The following is a 17,645-nucleotide window of genomic DNA, read 5'->3' as shown; positions in this document are numbered from 1 at the left end:
CATATTTCTCATCAGTTATCCCATTCTTCTCCTCTATAATATTCTCCTTTTCCTGAGGAAAAGAGATGTTAAACCAGAAAAGATTGAGGTTAGGAAGGAAGAGGTGTTATCGATTCTAGAAAAGGAGTGAAAGTAGACAAGGCCCCTGACTGGATGGGATTTATCCGAGGATTTTCTGGGAAGCTAGGGAGGTGGTGGCAGAGCGTCTGGCTTTTGTCTTTGAGTCGTCATTGTCTACAGGTTTAGTACCAGAGGAGTGGAAGATTGCAAATGTGCCCTTTGTTCAAGAAGGGCGGTAGAGATGACCCAGGTAATTATAAACCAGTGAGCTTTATTTCTGTTGTAGGAAAGGTTGTGGAAAGGAATATAAGAGATAAGATTTATAATCATCTAGCAAGCAACAATTTGATTTTGTCAAGGGCAGGTCATGTCTCTCAAACCTAAATTGAGTTTTTTGAGAAGGTGACCAAGCATGTAGATGAGGGCTAAGAGGGGATTTGATAGAAACATACAAGATGATCAGAGGATTAGATAGGGTAGATAGTGAAAGTTTTATTCAGAGCATGATGATGTCAGCTTGTACGAGGGGCATAACTACAAATTGAAGGGTGATGGCTTTAAGACCGATGTTAGAGGCAGGTTCTTTACTCCAAGAGTGATAAGAGTGTGAAATGCCCTACCTGCTAATGTAGTTAACTCTCCCACATCAGGGAGATTCAAACAATCCTTGGATAAGCACATGGATGATGATGGGATAGTATAGGGGATGGGCTTAGATTAGTTCACAGGTCAGTGCAACGTCGAGGGGTCTGTTCTGTGCTGTATTGTTCTATGCTCTGTTTTATCTGTTAAAAGCTAGGAGTCAACTGTTGGAGCATAGAGGGCCATGCAAAACCAAGAGTATTTATGATGTTTAAATCCATAAGATAAAATGCAGCAAATCCTTAATGATTGAGTGAGCAGTCCATAGTTGAGGTCAGAAAAGAATTTGGAGAATCTCAAAAGTTAAATGAAGGATCTCCATAACATTTCATCCCTCCTAAAATAGTTGATATACTGAGGTGGGGTAAAAGTAAATTCCAGAATGTTGAGACTTACTTTTTACTTGGGTTAGTGCCAGGAAAAGAACAACTACCATCAAGATTTATGTACTTATTGTCTGTGGTGGAGGGTGGGGGAGGAACCGGTTTTAGAAGTAGAGTATTAAACTGGAGGCCTGTGACCAGTAGTGTGCTGCAAGGATCACTATTGGGGTCGCTCTTATTTGTCATTTATATAAATGATTTGGATGTGAATATGGGAGGTATGGTTAGTGGGTTTGCAGATGACACCAAAGTTGGTGGTGTTGTAGACAGTGAAGAAGGTTATCTCAGTGTAAAACGGGATTTTGATCAGATGGGCTGAGGAGTGGCTGGTGTTTAATCTACACACGAGGTGCCATGTTTTGGTAGGGCAGCGCTTATACACTGGTCAGGTCCTGGAAGGTGTTGCTGAGCAGATACCTTGAGGTGCAGGTTCGTAGTTTCTTAAAAGTGGAGTCACAGACAAGATTGTGAAGGTGTTGGCATGCTTGCCTTTATTGGTCAGTGCATTGAATATAGGAGTTGGGAGGTCATGTTGCTGCTGTACAGGACATTGGTTAGGCCACTTTTGGAGTACTGCTTGCAATTCTGGTCTCCCTGCCAAAGGACAGATAAACTTGAAAGGGTGCAGAACAGATTTACAAAGATGCTGCAAGGGTTGGAGGGCTTGAGCTACAGGGAGACACTGGGGCTATTCATGAGATGTATGGATAGGGTAAATAGACAAGGTCTTTTCCTCAGGTTAGGGAATTCCAACTTAGAGGGCAGAGATGAGAGGTGAAAGATATATAAGGGACAACCTTTTCATCCAGAGGGTGGTGCATGTATGGAATGAGCTGCCAGAGGAAGTGGTGGAGACTAGTACAATCACAACATTTAAAAGGCATCTGGATGGGTAAACTATATGAAGGGTTTAGAGGGATATGGATCAAACACTGGCAATCGGGATTTATTTAGGATATTAAGTCAGCATGGAAGAGTTGGACCAAGGGATCTGTTTCCATGCTGTACAACTCTCTGCCTTTTGACTGAGTTAGTTGCATAAGGAATAACCATAGCATTAGATTAGTAGTAATTTCTTTGTTTAATTTTTATACAGGATTTGTTTGTTTTGTTTTAAACTGTGTAAAGTCTTGTGCCACAAGTTTGAGAGTTAATTATGGCCTATTTGGACTTTTCCTCAAAATATTGGTGGTCGTGAAGTATCTAAAAGATCTAATGATTACATTGGTACCAGCTCTTTTTGATGTTAAGCATTCAAATGCCAGTTCTTTCCCCTTAATCTATTCTTATTTCAAAAATGTATTCAATTCTGCGTTAATGAAATCTTGAAATAAATGAATATTTAGCAGGCCTACAGATATGGTCTTATGTTTTTGACTTTTCCTGATTTCTTCAATTACATTGCAAAAGTGTGTGTTGCACTGAATTGCATATCAAGTAACTGGGAAAAATAAAAGTAAATCATATGAGTCATAGTAAATCAAATTTGTCATTGTTGGATCAGGACATGGTGTGGGTGGGAAATAGGTGAGGAACAGGATTGCACAGTAAATTATAGAATCAGGTTGGATTGGGGCCGGTTGAGAGAGATGACGAACAGGGTGGAACAGTGAATTGCAATATTTGCCTTTGATCTCTTGCACAAGGTGGAACCTACCACAGATCTTGAACCCCCCACAACTTTAAAGAAAAAAAAAAATTCTGCATGGAATGAGTTTCAATCCATTACCTAGCGCAGATTACAAAACCAGCAATGTGGAGTTTGCACATTCTCCATATCTGCGTGGGTTTCCTCCCACAGTCCAAAGATGTGCAGGTTAGATGAATTGGCCATGCTAAATTACCCATAGTGTTCAGGGATGTGTAGGTTAGATGCATTAGTCAGGGCAAATATAGGTTAGGGAGAATAGGTCTGGGTGGGTTCCTCTTCAGAGGGTTGATGTGGATTTATTGGGCCGGAGGGCCTACTTCCACACCATAGGGATTCTATGATTAACAAAACAGCCTTTTGGTATTGCTAGTGAGTGGAGGTTTTGAATAATGTAGAAATGGACACGTGGAAGGGACTGAAAACTATCAAGGGTTATTTTGAGGCATGTTAACCTGAGTACAGATTGAATATGAAACAGTCACTGAATTAATGTCCAGGTTTAATTGGAAGCACACTAGCTTTCGGAATGACGCTCCCTCATCAGGTGATTGTGTCACACAATCATCTGATGAAGGAGCGTCGCTCCGAAAGCTAGTGTGCTTCCAATTAAACCGGTTGGACTATAACCTGGTGTTGTGTGATTTTTAACTTTGTACACCCCAGTCCAACACCGGCATCTCCAAATGATGACTGAATTAATGAGCACAGTGACCATACATTTCTTAATGTTGTTTCTATAGTTCTTCAATCTCATTTGCTTAAAAGTGCAGCTGTATTTGAAATCTAGGAAGCCAATTGCTTACCAGTTCTCGATCAAGGACAAACAAAAATATTCCTTTTGTTCCTGCAGGTTTTGAGAAATCATGTGATGGTGCGTGTTGGAGGAGGCTGGGATACGCTTGAACATTATCTGGATAAGCATGATCCGTGTAGATGTGCTTCACTCAGTAAGTATGTGCCAAATGGTATATCCCTCTCCCTGTCATCTTGTTTCCTTTTCAAACCTGAGTGAGTTCCTTTTAATAACTACAATCACCTGATGTCTTGTCAGCTTCTTGGTTATGATCATTTTGTCACCCCTACTCCTCTCCCACTTAATTTTTTTTGTGGAATAGTCCTGATAGCTCACAACAGTTGGGATATGCAGTGACATTTTGTGTAAAGGGGCTCATTTTATGTATCTTTTCTTGGGTGTTGAAGAACACTGACACTATTTACAGGACCACCGAGTGCTTTCAGCCATTAATTAGGTCTATCCTATCATTTAGAATTCACACAAGCCTCCTCTTTTTTCCACTCATTCAACCAACCTCCTCAATGTATCTTTTTCCTATTCTTTTCTACGTGAGCTTCTCCAGATCCCTCCTTTAAATTCAATTATATTTACTCACTCTGCTGTTTGTGGTAGCTAATTTCACCTTTGAACCACTAAGCAAATCAGATTTATTAGTGACTATCTTGCAATACTCACTTTTGAGTGGAAATGTTTTCACATGTAGCATGCGAAACCCTTCCATAATCTTGATCTACAAAATGATCCCCATTCCTGGCCTCCTTTCCAGAGGAAGGAGCCCCAGCATTTGGAAAGGTATAAGACAATGATGTTTGGATTGTCCAAGTGAACAGATTCTAGCCAATCTTTCTTTTAATTTCAATTTTCAGACAGACTCTGGATCCTACAAGGGGGAAGGACAGTGTGTAGAAGAGCTATAGAGACTAGATTAACTTGAATTTTAATATATTTGAAGAGTTGGACAATGCAATTTGTCCTGAAGTCCCATTAAGTAAAAGATGGGGGGAAGGGGAGGGGAAGTGAGCCAAACTCTCTGCTCCTGAGCATCATCCACTAACACCTGAAGGTGTGTGGGTGTCATTGAAATAAAGATTAGATTGTGAGAGCCTAGGCTAAATACTCACTCGTGTCCAAATGCATACAACTCAAATTGCTCATCAGGTCTGACTACTTTTCCTGTTAGCCTGCTTCTGCTTGTCCTGAGGGCTGAATTTGCAAATCAGGCTGCGTAGTTTGAGAGAGAACCTGGCAAGCTGCCCCAATAGCATGTTGCATTCTGCCGACCTTGGCTGTCAGGTGTGTAGTGATATTCTCTTGTGGTAACAATACAACCACATTGAAGAGATTTCAATCTAACTGGTAGAGAAATTGTTAAAGCATTGTGAGCTATTCATTGTAATCTGTTTTTATTAAGTAGAATTTTCCAATGCTCCACCCTTCTGCTGAACATATTATTTCACCCATGATACACATCACCTCCTGGCAGTTCACCAGTAGCTCAGTTATGCAGCCATTTCTCATGTTGACTGGAGATGGAAAAGACCTGTGATCCAACCAGCTCAGGAGAGTTTGTAGTGAAACTTGCTGTCAGTTGCAGGTGTCACTGGCCAGTAATTAGGGTGAGGACCCTCATTAATTTTTTTTTAATGTATCCCTCCCAACTACAAACTTATCCTGTAGTCTGATCTCCTAACCCAGCACCGGTTAGGAACTGCATTTGTGATTACTCTCGTCCCAATGCTTAGCATTATTCTGGATAATGCCTCTGTCTGTCAGAGCATTGGGTTAAGTTCCTTTTTTACTTTGTGTTTATTATTTACACTATTATTATTTTTTTTTATCGCTATTCTATCTCGACCACCCCCCCTGCCTCATGCCTCCCAAGTTACAGCAAAGCACTATGGACTGCATAGGATATATAGCACAGTAATAAACCATTTGGGCTTTACTAGTTGGTGTTATTTATGCTGCTCAGAAGCCACTTTGCATCATCTTAAAATCTTCTCCCCTTCGGTGTTTATTCTAGCGTCTTGAAGAGCAGCGCCTGCCCACCCACATCTTATTGTGGAGTATTTTTACTGGATGTTGCTGTGGTCAACCTCTGCTCCTGCTCATTGATATGTTTTTAATACCCATTTCTAAATGTGTGTGTCAAAGCGGCAATGATTGGAATGAAGGTCAGACTTGATATCAGCTGGCTGCTGAACCAGAAGATGCGTGCTCCTCTTAGTGAGAGGAATAGGGTGTTTTGGATAGTGGATTTGCAGAAGATGGAATAGGCTCAGCAAAGTTTGGATCCTCTTCATGTCCATCTATTTCTTACTGCTGACTGTCTGGTGCTGTCTCTCCTGCCCTCAGTGTATAGATTTTGGGTGCTGGGCTAGTCTGTTTGACACCAATCAAGTGTGTAATATCAGGCCTCATGGTGCACCTTCAGTCTATCAACTAATATTTCAGAAATCTTATCAAATTCCCACAGACAGGTATCATTACAATGAAGTAAAAGTATAAACGATGAGTTGCCATTTTGCAGTATAACCTGACTTTAGTCTAAAAGCTTGATGTCCTGAGTGTATTGAGCCATGGCAACCAAAATGAGAGACAAGTCAATCTTTCAGGATTTCCCACCTTTGTGTTAACACCAGAGGAGCTGTTCCTCCTCCTCCACCTTCCCATGAGAGGTGGTGGACTGTTGGGAACAGTTACTTATGGTCAACCCTCCCATTCTGCTGATACTGTGTGCTGTCCACTCCACGATTCACAACAGGCCAAGTACAAGTCTCCCTTGTGCCTTTTATGAAGCATGAGTGGGTGGAGTCAGCTCTCACAGACCCAGGGTTTTAGTTTTGCTTTCAGTCTGTTGAAGTTAGTTTTGGAGTTGAAGCTGTACGATACAACTTTGAGTCTCTTCTACTAGATTCTGCCCTTCTCCTGCACTGGAGAAGATAGCACGGGAGGCAAATCTGTTTTGCTGAATTTACCTTTGCCAAGGGTGTGTTTTTTATGGGAGCTGCTATTTTTGAACATTTGATCCATAGTTAAGTAATATTTTAGCCATTTTGATAGTATTAAAGTTAATGCCAATTCTTCTTTGTTTGTATTAACTGTGACGTAAGAATAAAGTGTTTTCCTTAAAGCCTAATAGTTTGACCAATCAAATTGCATGCAGAGCCTTCCAACTGCCCTTAAATAAAAAGAAAACATTGCACTCAAAATTATCTCCTTTATATGGTTGAGTCGGGTTTGGTCTGGTCTATAACCTCTGAGCCATTAAGACCAGAGAAGTCCTGGGTTCGTGCCTTTGTTTGTGTTGAATTTGCTTATCTTGCTAAAGCAGCAATAAGAAACACACCACAGTTTAACTACTCCATTCTTTGGTTGGGGAAGGAAAAGATGAGCAGGAGTCTCACTTTTGATGACTAGGTAATGTCTTGTCCCAACACCTTGTCCTGGAGCGACATTGAGGAAAGGAGCTTACGTAGCATATAAAGACCTGTTGCAACAAATGTCATATTTCTCTGCTATAGATTGTATGTTACATTCCTCTGTTACTTCTAGTCTTGAGTATTGCAACTTCCAATTGCTGGGCCTCCCACGTTCTTTGTTTGATGTATGTACCTACATAATTCAGATTCATCCTCTTGACTTTAACAGCACACCGCCCCACACCAAGGTTTCCGAAGACTAACCTGAATACGAGTCCTCGTACCTCCAGAACTCCAAGCCCTGCACCGAGCCACTTCTCTGAAGGTTCAAACACACTCAAAGTGCTTGAGCTTAGTGTTCAAACAGATATAAAGGCGCCATCTGCAACAGAGTTTGTAACTGTGAAACAAAACTCCATACGACCTGATCGACCATTTAGTCCAACTAACACAACTAGCAAAACAACAACAGAAAGATACCAGGATCCATCTGTCAACTCAGTTCGTGGAACTGACAAGATCAACAAGCGTTCCATTCAATCACGCAGCACGTCTGTTGGAAGAAATTCTTCACCTCAACCACGTGATCGTTCAGTACCAAGACTTCCAAACTCTAGAAGGTAACTATGTAGATATTTTCATTGTATAAGTTCTGATTTTGAACAATTGCATTCATCTGGATCCTATAATCTGTTAATCATTTGAACTACATTGGGCCCTAATTCAGCAGTAGCTCAATTTTAAAATCCTTGTCCTTGTTTCCAAATCTCTGTATGGCTTCCCTCCTTTTATTTACAAGCCTTTGCAGCCAGGCAAACCTCAGAGCCCTTTGTCCCTAGTTCTGACCCCTCTTACCTTTTTTATATTTTTAATGGTTCCACCATTATCAGCAACCAAGCACTGCAATTCCTTCCCTAAACCTCACTACTGACCTCTTTTTATTGAAATGTTCTTTTAAAGTCAACCACTCCAATCAAGCCTTTGGACATTTAAGTTGCTCACTGACATTTTCTTTGACGCTTGCTTTAGGACATTTTACATAATGGTTGTGGTATATTAAGCAGTTGTTAATGTTTGGAGGCTTTTGGGATGATTCCAAGCTAATTGCATTGGTGCTTAAAGGTCTTGTCAGATTGACCATGGTCTGTGGTGAAACTCAATCTGATGTCAAGAACCGGTTCACTGTACATTTTGATCCAATTCTTCAAACTGCAGTTATATTGAGTTTGGCATCACATGGAGACAAATGTGCCCAGTAAAAATGGCATTTCGATATCATGGACTGAAGTTTCTTACTAGCTTCAAATTTTGAGAACAACTGACCTAGCAGTGCTGAATGCAATTTAACAGGTTACAGTAGTGTCAACTAGGCCACACACAAACTCTGCAAGCTGCATGTATTGACACAGATTCTTCTGTTTGAGATCTTCCTAGTTCCCCATGGCTTAAAGGAGCCTTACAAATTGAATAGTTTTCCCATCAGGGAGAAAGTGAGGACTGCAGATGCTGGAGATCAGAGCTGAAAAATGTGTTGCTGGAAAAAGCGCAGCAGGTCAGGCAGCATCCAAGGAGCAGGAGAATCGACGTTTCGGGCATGAGCCGAAAGAAGGGCTTCCTGAAGAAGGGCTCATGCCCGAAACATCAATTTCCCTGCTCCTTGGATGCTGCCTGACCTGCTGCGCTTTTCCAGCAACACATTTTCAGCTCTAGTTTTCCCATCAATTTCATTCGTACAGTTTTTGGTGATCAAGGGGAGGTAAAGGATGAAAGATTTACTTATGAACTCAGACATTCACAGCACAGAACGAGGCCATTTGGCCCAGCATGTCCATGTTGGTCAATAAGATCTAACTGCACTAAATCTATTTTCCAGGTTTTGGCTCCTAACCCTGGAGATTCATGGCCATGCAAGTGCATAATTGCCCAAATGTTAGTGGAGTTTGATTCAACCACCCTATTCAAGCAGCCCTTCTAAGTGGGTGGACAGTAAATATCCTCCAACCTCCTGGACTTCAACCTCTTACTTTTAAATCTGTGTGCCTTGATAATTGATTCCTGTAGTAATGGATAGAAGCTTTCTTATCCATCTTCATCTATGCTCCTCATAATCATTTACACCTCTGTCAAGTCCCCCTTTAAACTTTGCCGGTCCCAAGAAACTACCCCAATCTTTCCTCTTAGCTTGGACCCTCTAGCCTAGACAGCATTGTGGTAAATCTCCTTTCCACACCCTCTGCTATCATCTCATCCTTCCCATAAGGTGTTGTAGTATTCCAGTTGTGGTCTCACCAGCATTTCATACAAGGCCAGAATTGCCTCCTTTTATCTTGGATTTTATGCCTCAACTAACAAATGCAAGTATCCCTTATGCTGCCTTAACAACCTTACTTACCTGTCCTGCTACCTTCAGGGATCTGTGGATGTACACCAAATTCCTCAGATCTTCAATACTTTCCAGACTAGTACCATTCATAGTCTGGTTGAGAACTTGTTGGTTTCCACCCCCCCTCCCTTTTTTTATTCTGGCTTGATTTCTATTTGCCACTGCTCTGTCAGCTTACATGCCTATTGATCCCCTCCTCCATTTTACAGCTGTCGTCATCCTCTTTATTTGACACCACCTAATGTTTGTGTCATCTGTAAATCATGAATGTACACCACAAACAGGCCCCAGCACCAAGTCCTGCTGAGCCCCACTAGAAACCGACTTCCAGTCACAGGACCATCCTCCTACCAGCACTCTCTGCTTACCTCTTAGACAATTTTCATTCCAACATAGCTCTTTGCCTTGGATCCCATGAGTATTGACACATGCTTATGAACTTCTGATCACATTCATCATCAATTTGCAATCTCAGTTCTTTCACCTTAGTCCAAGTGTGTATTGCAAGTTTCCCAAAATAAAAGTTGTCTGAATGGCTGACGAATCTGGCAGGTATTGTATCGGAATCTGGGCTTCAGTTAATATAGTATCTACGTTTGTGTAAAGCTGAATGCTCATTGAAAAAAAAAGCAGTTACTTTATGACTGTGTAATTCAGAGTGGAATATTACATCCACTGGCTCACCATTTTACTGAGCCTTTACCAAAGGCCTTCAAAGTCGATAGTCTTTTGGATTCAATTTATTGCAGCCAAGCAAATTTTTCTTTTCAATGTTACTCCTGACCTGTTTGAAGCTAATTCTTACTGGGATAATTGCACAATGTCACTTCCCTCCAGTACCTTGCCCATGCAGCCATTTGCGAGGCAGTGAATTTGAGAGCTTTTAAATGGGGAGGCATCATGGCCGTTGGTAATTTTATTTAATTTTGTAAAATGTATATGTTTAAATTAGTAGATCATAATCTGGAATGTTTTTTAATTATTATTTGGTTTTCTTAGCCTTCTGGGACCAATTACGAACTCCTGTTTTTACACCAACTTTCAGCCCCACACCCTGATAATTAAAGAGGAGATATTGACAATACCACTGAAAGATTTTTAATGTTTTTCATTGTGTAATAAAAAAATGTAAAGCAGATACAATACTGACAAGTGGGAAACTATGTTTTGGTTTTAAGAGTAATAGGACTTGCTAATACCTAATAATGCATATGATCCAAAAAACTGATTTGTCACTTGATATTTATCAGGAAGGCTTTGAGCAATAGCCTTTATATCTACAGGTCATTAGGTTTGATAAAAATATCTCCGCCTGCAATTTGGAACAAGATAATGGAATTGGATCAGGCCAAAGCTTTAACAGCTTAAGAGCTCTGTCTCTTGCTAATTTCCTGTTAAGGGCCAAAAAGCAATTACATTCCACTTCAAATGACATTGTTGCCAAGTATCTATTTGTCCAATCAGTGTTGCACTTTATGCAAATGTATGACACATTTCATTTCATTTCGTATCTCTTATCCTGTGCCTTTGTTCTGAGAGAAATTAAAAATGCCTTTTGGTTCAAGATTAATCACTCTGAAGTTGGCAGCTACTTATTTAATTATTTAGTTTCTCCCTCTTTTTCAGCCTTGTCACCTTGCATTAAGGGCCTCCTTACTCCTTCATTTTTAGATTTTGGTTTTAAAAAGAGCAAACACCCTGATTATTATGGAAATATGGATTTTCTGTAGCTTTCAAGCATTAAATGTCTTTATCGATTGTAAAGCTGCATTATCGTGTCATGCTTGTTGACACTTTGGGCCCATCTTGGAGTTGGGCCTCAGTGGTTTAAAATCTAACTTGTCTGTCCAGGAGTTGAATCAGGTGAAAGACCATGGAACTCTATATTGCTGTAAAGGAGAGGGAGCAATGTGTAAAATCAGTATTTCACTTGGTTTGGGCAGTTTCTCATGAGGGTAGCTAAAAATTATGCCTTGTCAAGTCTGAAACAGAGCGTCAATTCCATCCCTGCCTTAATTCTGTAGTTTTACTTTTATTCTTGAGACAATTTTCTCTTCAATCCAAGTAGATGTAATTTGACTAAAAGAAAAATCAAACTCCACATGTTGCCATTTCTGTATATAGGTTATTATTAAATACTTTTAGGGTGCAAGGTTCAAAAAACATTGTAAAGAAGTCCATCTGTGATAAAAGTAGTCATAAATGCACCATTTGTTATCAAAGGAGTGAACATGATTGTGTTCAATATTAGCATTAACTGGTGACAAAGAAAAACTATGCCAAACAAGCCCATTAACTATCGTAGTTTTGCAGTTTGACCTCCCCTTCAAATCAGTTTATTACACTTTTTTTAAACTATTAACTACTTTAACAATAACTAATTCTATGCAGCCATTTTAGAAAGGATTTTCTCCCTTTCTCCCTTCCCATCATGCCATCTAGAGGGTAGGCAGCTGACATTCCTAGGGCCTCTGCCCATGGTAAACCACTGGTAGTACGTCATTCAGAACTGTTCAAAATACTCCGATCTGCCAGTGTTCAAGGCAGAGTGTGATTGAGTTACCTGATCTTGCTGGATTATGGTACCAATATCCTTGTTAACCAGGGTACAGTTTGTTCATATGTGAGCTTTTGATAGTTAGTGCCCCGTCTGTAGACTCTCTGCACCAATCCACATGTTATTGCATATGGTTTCCAGCAGGAGGTTATGGATTTGGGTTAAGTGCGGAAACCTGGACCGTGATTCTCTTTCCTGCCTTAAGATTGCCATTTGTGATCCTCCGTTGCAGCTGGGATAATGACAAGTCCCATTTGCTCTGCATGGATTCTGGGAACATCTCAAATTGAAGCAATTGTGGCACTTGGCAACTTTTTTGTTCTGGCAACTTTGCCCTTTTTTGGACTTTCCCAATTTAATTTGTACTTGAAATACAGTTGTTTCTGCTATACTGCATGTTTCTTTAACGTGAGTTAGCTATAACACATCCAAAGAATTTAGACCACTATTTATAGAACGTGAGCGTTCCTCACCCATATTAGCCATAATGCAATTCCAGTTTAAATGGTGCTGCTGTTATTTGATTTTCTTGTAATACGGAATCGCACCAGAACACAACTATCATGTTGTGTCAGAACAGATCGTAAAAATTTGATGGAAGAACAGACAGTTTAACACACACCTTTGTGGTGGTGGGGGTCTGTTATTAAATGAGTATCTGCCCTTCTAAATTAACAATTTGCATGTATATAGAACTTTAATGCTTGGGATATTTTGCTACATTAAAAATGAGACCTGAGTAAGTGTTATGAAGTTGGGATGCAAATAGTTTTGAAGATGAGGGGTGAAGGACATGTATTGAGGCTGAAGGTTTTTGAGGGAAATTTTAGAATGTGCAGTTGGATGGCTAAAGGTTGTGATACTGATAGGAAAGATGGACGACCTTTTCTTGGTTTGCTGTATAAAATATACTGCACCTTTTCCCAACTCCTGAGTTTGAGATTGATGTCACTATGAAATAGTTTTCCATAGAAGCTACCGGCTGCTGTAACGTAAATCATTTAACACTCGGCCTACGAAAACAAAAATGTCTGACCTTTACTCTATCAGAGCACTTCTAATCTAATGTTCTACTAATTCATTTCAGATCAATAGCATGAATTATTAATCAATCAATTGTCTGTCTTGGGTGATCTGAAAGCAAGTCTATCAGTACATTACTTTTATTACAAGCGTTCATTTAAATGATACTGTTTGTGATGTCATGAATTGAATGCATCCTTAATAGACTGGGATGAAAATTGTCCCCACTGGGTCCCATGATTTTTGGAGAGTTGGTGTGGACTTGATGGCCAACTTCCATGCTTTAGGGATTTTATAGGAAAGATGATGTTAAACTTGAAAGGGTGCAGAAAAGATTTACACAAATGTTCTAGGGTTTGGAGGGTTTGAGTTATAGGGAGAGGCCAAAATAGACTTTTTATTTTCCCCCCTGGAGTGGCTGAGGAGTGACCTTTCGAGATTTATAAAATCATGAGGGGCATGTGTAGGATAAACAGCCAAGGTCTCTTCCCCAGGGCTAGAGGGCATCGGTTTAAAGTGAAAGCGGGAAAAAGTTAAAAGGAACATGAGGGGCAACTTCTTCATGCAGAGAGTGGTGCGTGTATGGAATGTGCTGCCAGAGGAACTGGTACAATCTCAATATTTAAAAGGCATCTGGATGGGTATATGAATAGGCTGGCAAATGGGACTAAATTAGTTTTAGGATATCTGGTCAGCATGGACAAGCTGGATTGAAGGGTCTGTTTCCTTGCTGTGTAACTGTACAACTGAGTCCCTCTGACAGCTTCACTGCAGTTCTCTGGCGTCTGGGGGAATACTAAAACCTGCTTTCTTTTTGCAGCACTGACTGCAAGTTTAAATGTCTAATGTGAATGTTTAGGGTGGATGTTCCAGGAAGGGTAGTTCGGTTGTGATTGGGAGGTGGGTGAGGACTGGGGTGCGTTGCTAGCCCACGTAGGTAGATCAGGGGTTAGCCTGGTTGTTTTCTACCAGACACCATGCATGGGATTGACTTCCTGGTCAGTGACCCTGGTTTCAAGGAGCAGGAGGAAATTGGATGCAAGTATCTTCATTAGCAATTTGAGTTTTGAAGCACAATATCTGGTATGAGAAATGATCTAGAATTCTCTCCCTCAATTTCTCACATTTTCTCCAAATCTGAGCAGGATGAATGTGGAAACATGCTGGTTACTCTGAATCATTTGCAAAACTAAATTCAATGAAGAGCAAGTTCTGACTTGATAAATATTTACATAGTTTGCGTATGAATGCATTTAACTGTATAATTAAATCTGATTTCAGAAAGCACCTGTTGAAATCTTGGTATCCGGAAATTAACAAGTTCCAAAATGTTCTTGCTGCTTTTGTGTGCAGATTCTTATGAGGATCTGACCTGATGCTGTGAAGGAGAAGGGTTTAAATGAGGACTGCCATTGTTATCATCTATTTGCATGTACATAAGTGTCATTTTTAATAAAGTAAAATATCCCAAGTCGTCATGTGAATGTTTTCAACCTAAGTTGATATCTCTGATAGGAGGATAAAATGGTCAGCCTTGAAGAAGAGACTTAGCAATTAACTTTCAATTGTAGTTTCTTGTAGTGTGGTGAAGGAATGGTAGTGCAGAAAACCTTATCATCAATATGGTAAACATTTTTGGTTTGGCAATAAGGGGATTTCTTACAAATTTACTGCTGTAACTTCTGGAAAAACCAGTAATAATGTGATCACAGAATACTATATTGTTCCTTAATAAGGTGTTTAAACAGTCTTCGGTCATATCTGAATAGGGGACAGGTTTGCAAAAACCAATATGTTTTCACTTCAATTCTGCATTTGGTGTATAGAAACTTTATAGGCAGCAGGAAGTGAGTAATGCTGTAATTTGATCAAAGGATGCAGATGACTACATGAACCATGAGAAGAGAGTTATTACACTCGTCGTAGCTATAATTTTATAATAGTGTTTGGTGAAATTGTATTAATGGCATTTAAAAGCTGGCATTGAATTACGCTGATGCCGGGCTTGCATTTTATGCAAGAGGTTATTGTGACGCCATCGCTACAGTAAGAGTTTCATCATGGATTAGTATCAGGAAATAATTGTCCAAATTGTAACAACTAAAAGCCCAAATCTATTTGTATAAAACATGTTATTGCTCCATCAAATGTCCCATCTTTATCCCTACATTTTTAATTTCTGTGGAAATGTAGGTATTAATTAATTCATGAAGCAAGGGCTAGTAATGGTGATAGCAGAGCCCAGTCCTCCTGACTAGACATCTATGAGCAGACATACAAATGATTGGAATTCCTAATCATATATTCTTGTCCCTGCCTCTCTTCCTGACAGCCTTGTGTACTGAGACGCTGTTAGCATTATCCATGGTTCCAGTCTGCTGGTGCAGCCTGCTGAAGGTTTGAACCTGGAATGTTTTTCCATTTTGTTTTCATTTTGTTTCTTTAAAACTTTAGTTCATAAGAGGCTGTGGAATTGGCCTGTTGCCACTTTTTAAAACCTAATTTGTTGATTTGTTTTTCTAATGCGTACTTGTATATTCATTTTGCTACAGGCAGCATCTCCAAATTCAGCAGAAAACTGTCAAAGCAAGTCTCGAGCCCCTGGGGCTGGTATTCACGAAAAGAAGTAGATTTGACTTGCGTCTCAGACAGCAGAATAAATAACTCATTTTGAAGTACTGACTCTAACACAATAGATGCTTTTACAATTCCTTTGAATTGGCTCATACTTCATGACAGAATAAGTGGAATATTTTTCCCACAGTGCTGTATTGCATTTGTGAAGCAAGCACCTTGACAACGCTGAGAACTGCGAGCTGTTATTTTATAATTCATTGCAGTCTTTGTTAGGCATGGTCATTTCTGTTTCATGAAGCAATGTCATTAATCAGGCAAGTGATCTTTCCAGCAGAGACGCTCAAAATCCTTTCAAATGGGGATTCGTGCTTCATCTAGGAATGTTGCTAGTGATAAATTCACTAACTTATTCTGATTTAACTTTGTAATTTGTTGTTTTTGGTTTTTGCCTGGTTTGTCTGTCATTGGCAAGGATCTATGAAAGATTTCACGTTAATCATGTGCAGTGCTACGAAAGTCACCACAACTTTGAAGCATGATACATTTCTCTATTGTTAAACAGTATTGGTCTGGCAAAGTTGAAAATGACATGATTAATACCAACAAAAATGCCTACATGTTTGTGAATTGCTGTTCTGAACGTTTCATTTTAAAAAAAAGAGAGCCTCATCTCTCTCCTGTTCAGTCACTTTTTAAATCCTCCTGTGTAATTATCAGTACAATGCACTATTTGAAGCTTATTTACAGGATATTTGATGTATGTGGATGTTAGGCGGTGTGGAAATGTGTTTTGCTTTGCGCTGACAACTTGGCCTTTAGTTCTGCTTCCTCCTTGTAGACTCAGTGCCAGCATCTTGGAATGATCATCTGGACCAAATGGTTTTATATTTTCAATTGAGCGTATTGAAAATTAATAATGTTTAAATTTTTCTGCTTCCTATTTTTTTTTCTAATTGACTCCCTCTTCAGAAGACATTGATTGCATGGACGTTCTTGTTTGTGTCTAGCCATTCTTGTCTTTTTCTAAAGCTTGGTATTGTCAGAAAGCATTGATTCAGTCATGCTGCATTCGTGCATGTGTGTGTGAATGTAACAGGTAATAGAAAAATATGCAAACGGTTTTAGCTGTGTTGTTTTCCATTTTTGTATTCTGAAGAACAGAAATATGTTGTATTTTTAAATGCAGATAGTTCAAACAGCAAGACAGGCTTGCACTCAATCTTTTGCATCTTCCCGTTACGTCTGGATGACTAGAGGTGGACCAAAGAAACAGTAGAGCCCTTCATCCCCCAACATCTCTCCACTACCATCACCCCACCTCGCCGCACCCCAAGTGTGCAAGTCTGCAATTTCTATCCAATACTTGCCCCAACACCGGGAATACGTTAGTCTTTGATCCCAGTGACCACCATTCTTTTGCATGTCTACTCTTTCACTTCCAACTTGTAAATGTTTGTCATTCTGTTTTGTAGTTTTATATATCTGGTTCTGTGGAAAAAGCAACACTTGGACTTATTGCTAAATTTGGCAAATAAACCTTGAATCAGAGTGCCAAGATTGGTCAGTTTTGGCAGTTTGCCATATGTAAATGTTTGGAAATGTGATTCCATTTGTTGAAGCAGCCCAAGACTCTAGTCTGTTATAGATTAGTGTGGTACTGGAAAAGTACAGCAGTTCAGGCAGCATCCATCCGAGGAGCAGGAAAATCGATGTTTCAGGCAAAAGCCCTCCATCAGGAATAGAGGCAGGGTGCTTGCAGGGTGGAGAGATAAATGAGAGGAGGGTGGGGGTAGGGTTGGGGAGAAAGTAGTATAGAGTACAATAGGTGAATGGGGGTGAGGATGGAGGTGATAGGTCAGAGAGGAGGGTGGAGTGGATCGGTGGAAAGGAAGCTAGGCAGGTAGGGACAAGTCATGGGGACAGTGCTGAGCTGGAAGTTTGGAACTGGGGTGAGGTGGGGGAAGGGGAAATGAGGAAACTGGTGAAGTCCACATTCATGCCTGCCTAACTCTAGAGTTCTTCATCTTCATCTTCATCTTCTGTAAGCATCAGCTCATACAACATTATTTTAAAAGGAAAATAGAAGTGAGTTTGCCTCTCCCCACTTTAAGCTTTTGGATAGAAAAGTCTGTAGAGCTGTTTTAAGTTTTA

General features: G+C 40.1%; 1 protein-coding gene across 1 annotated transcript in view; it reads left to right on the top strand.

Annotated features, from left to right (window-relative positions):
* gas2l1 (growth arrest-specific 2 like 1) overlaps positions 1-17,645 on the top strand; it is a 62,354-nt gene that overhangs the window by 37,877 nt on the left and 6,832 nt on the right. The window contains exons 3-4 of the mRNA XM_072588066.1: positions 3,587-3,683; positions 7,184-7,574. Coding sequence (XP_072444167.1) covers positions 3,587-3,683; positions 7,184-7,574 — 488 coding nt within the window. The remainder of the gene's footprint in view (positions 1-3,586; positions 3,684-7,183; positions 7,575-17,645) is intronic.

This window comes from Chiloscyllium punctatum, chromosome 17 (assembly GCF_047496795.1).
Source record: "Chiloscyllium punctatum isolate Juve2018m chromosome 17, sChiPun1.3, whole genome shotgun sequence".
In the NCBI taxonomy this organism is placed as follows: Eukaryota; Metazoa; Chordata; class Chondrichthyes; order Orectolobiformes; family Hemiscylliidae; genus Chiloscyllium; species Chiloscyllium punctatum.
The sequence above is the reverse complement of the archived record's forward strand: the minus strand, read 5'-3'. Positions and strand labels throughout refer to the sequence as shown.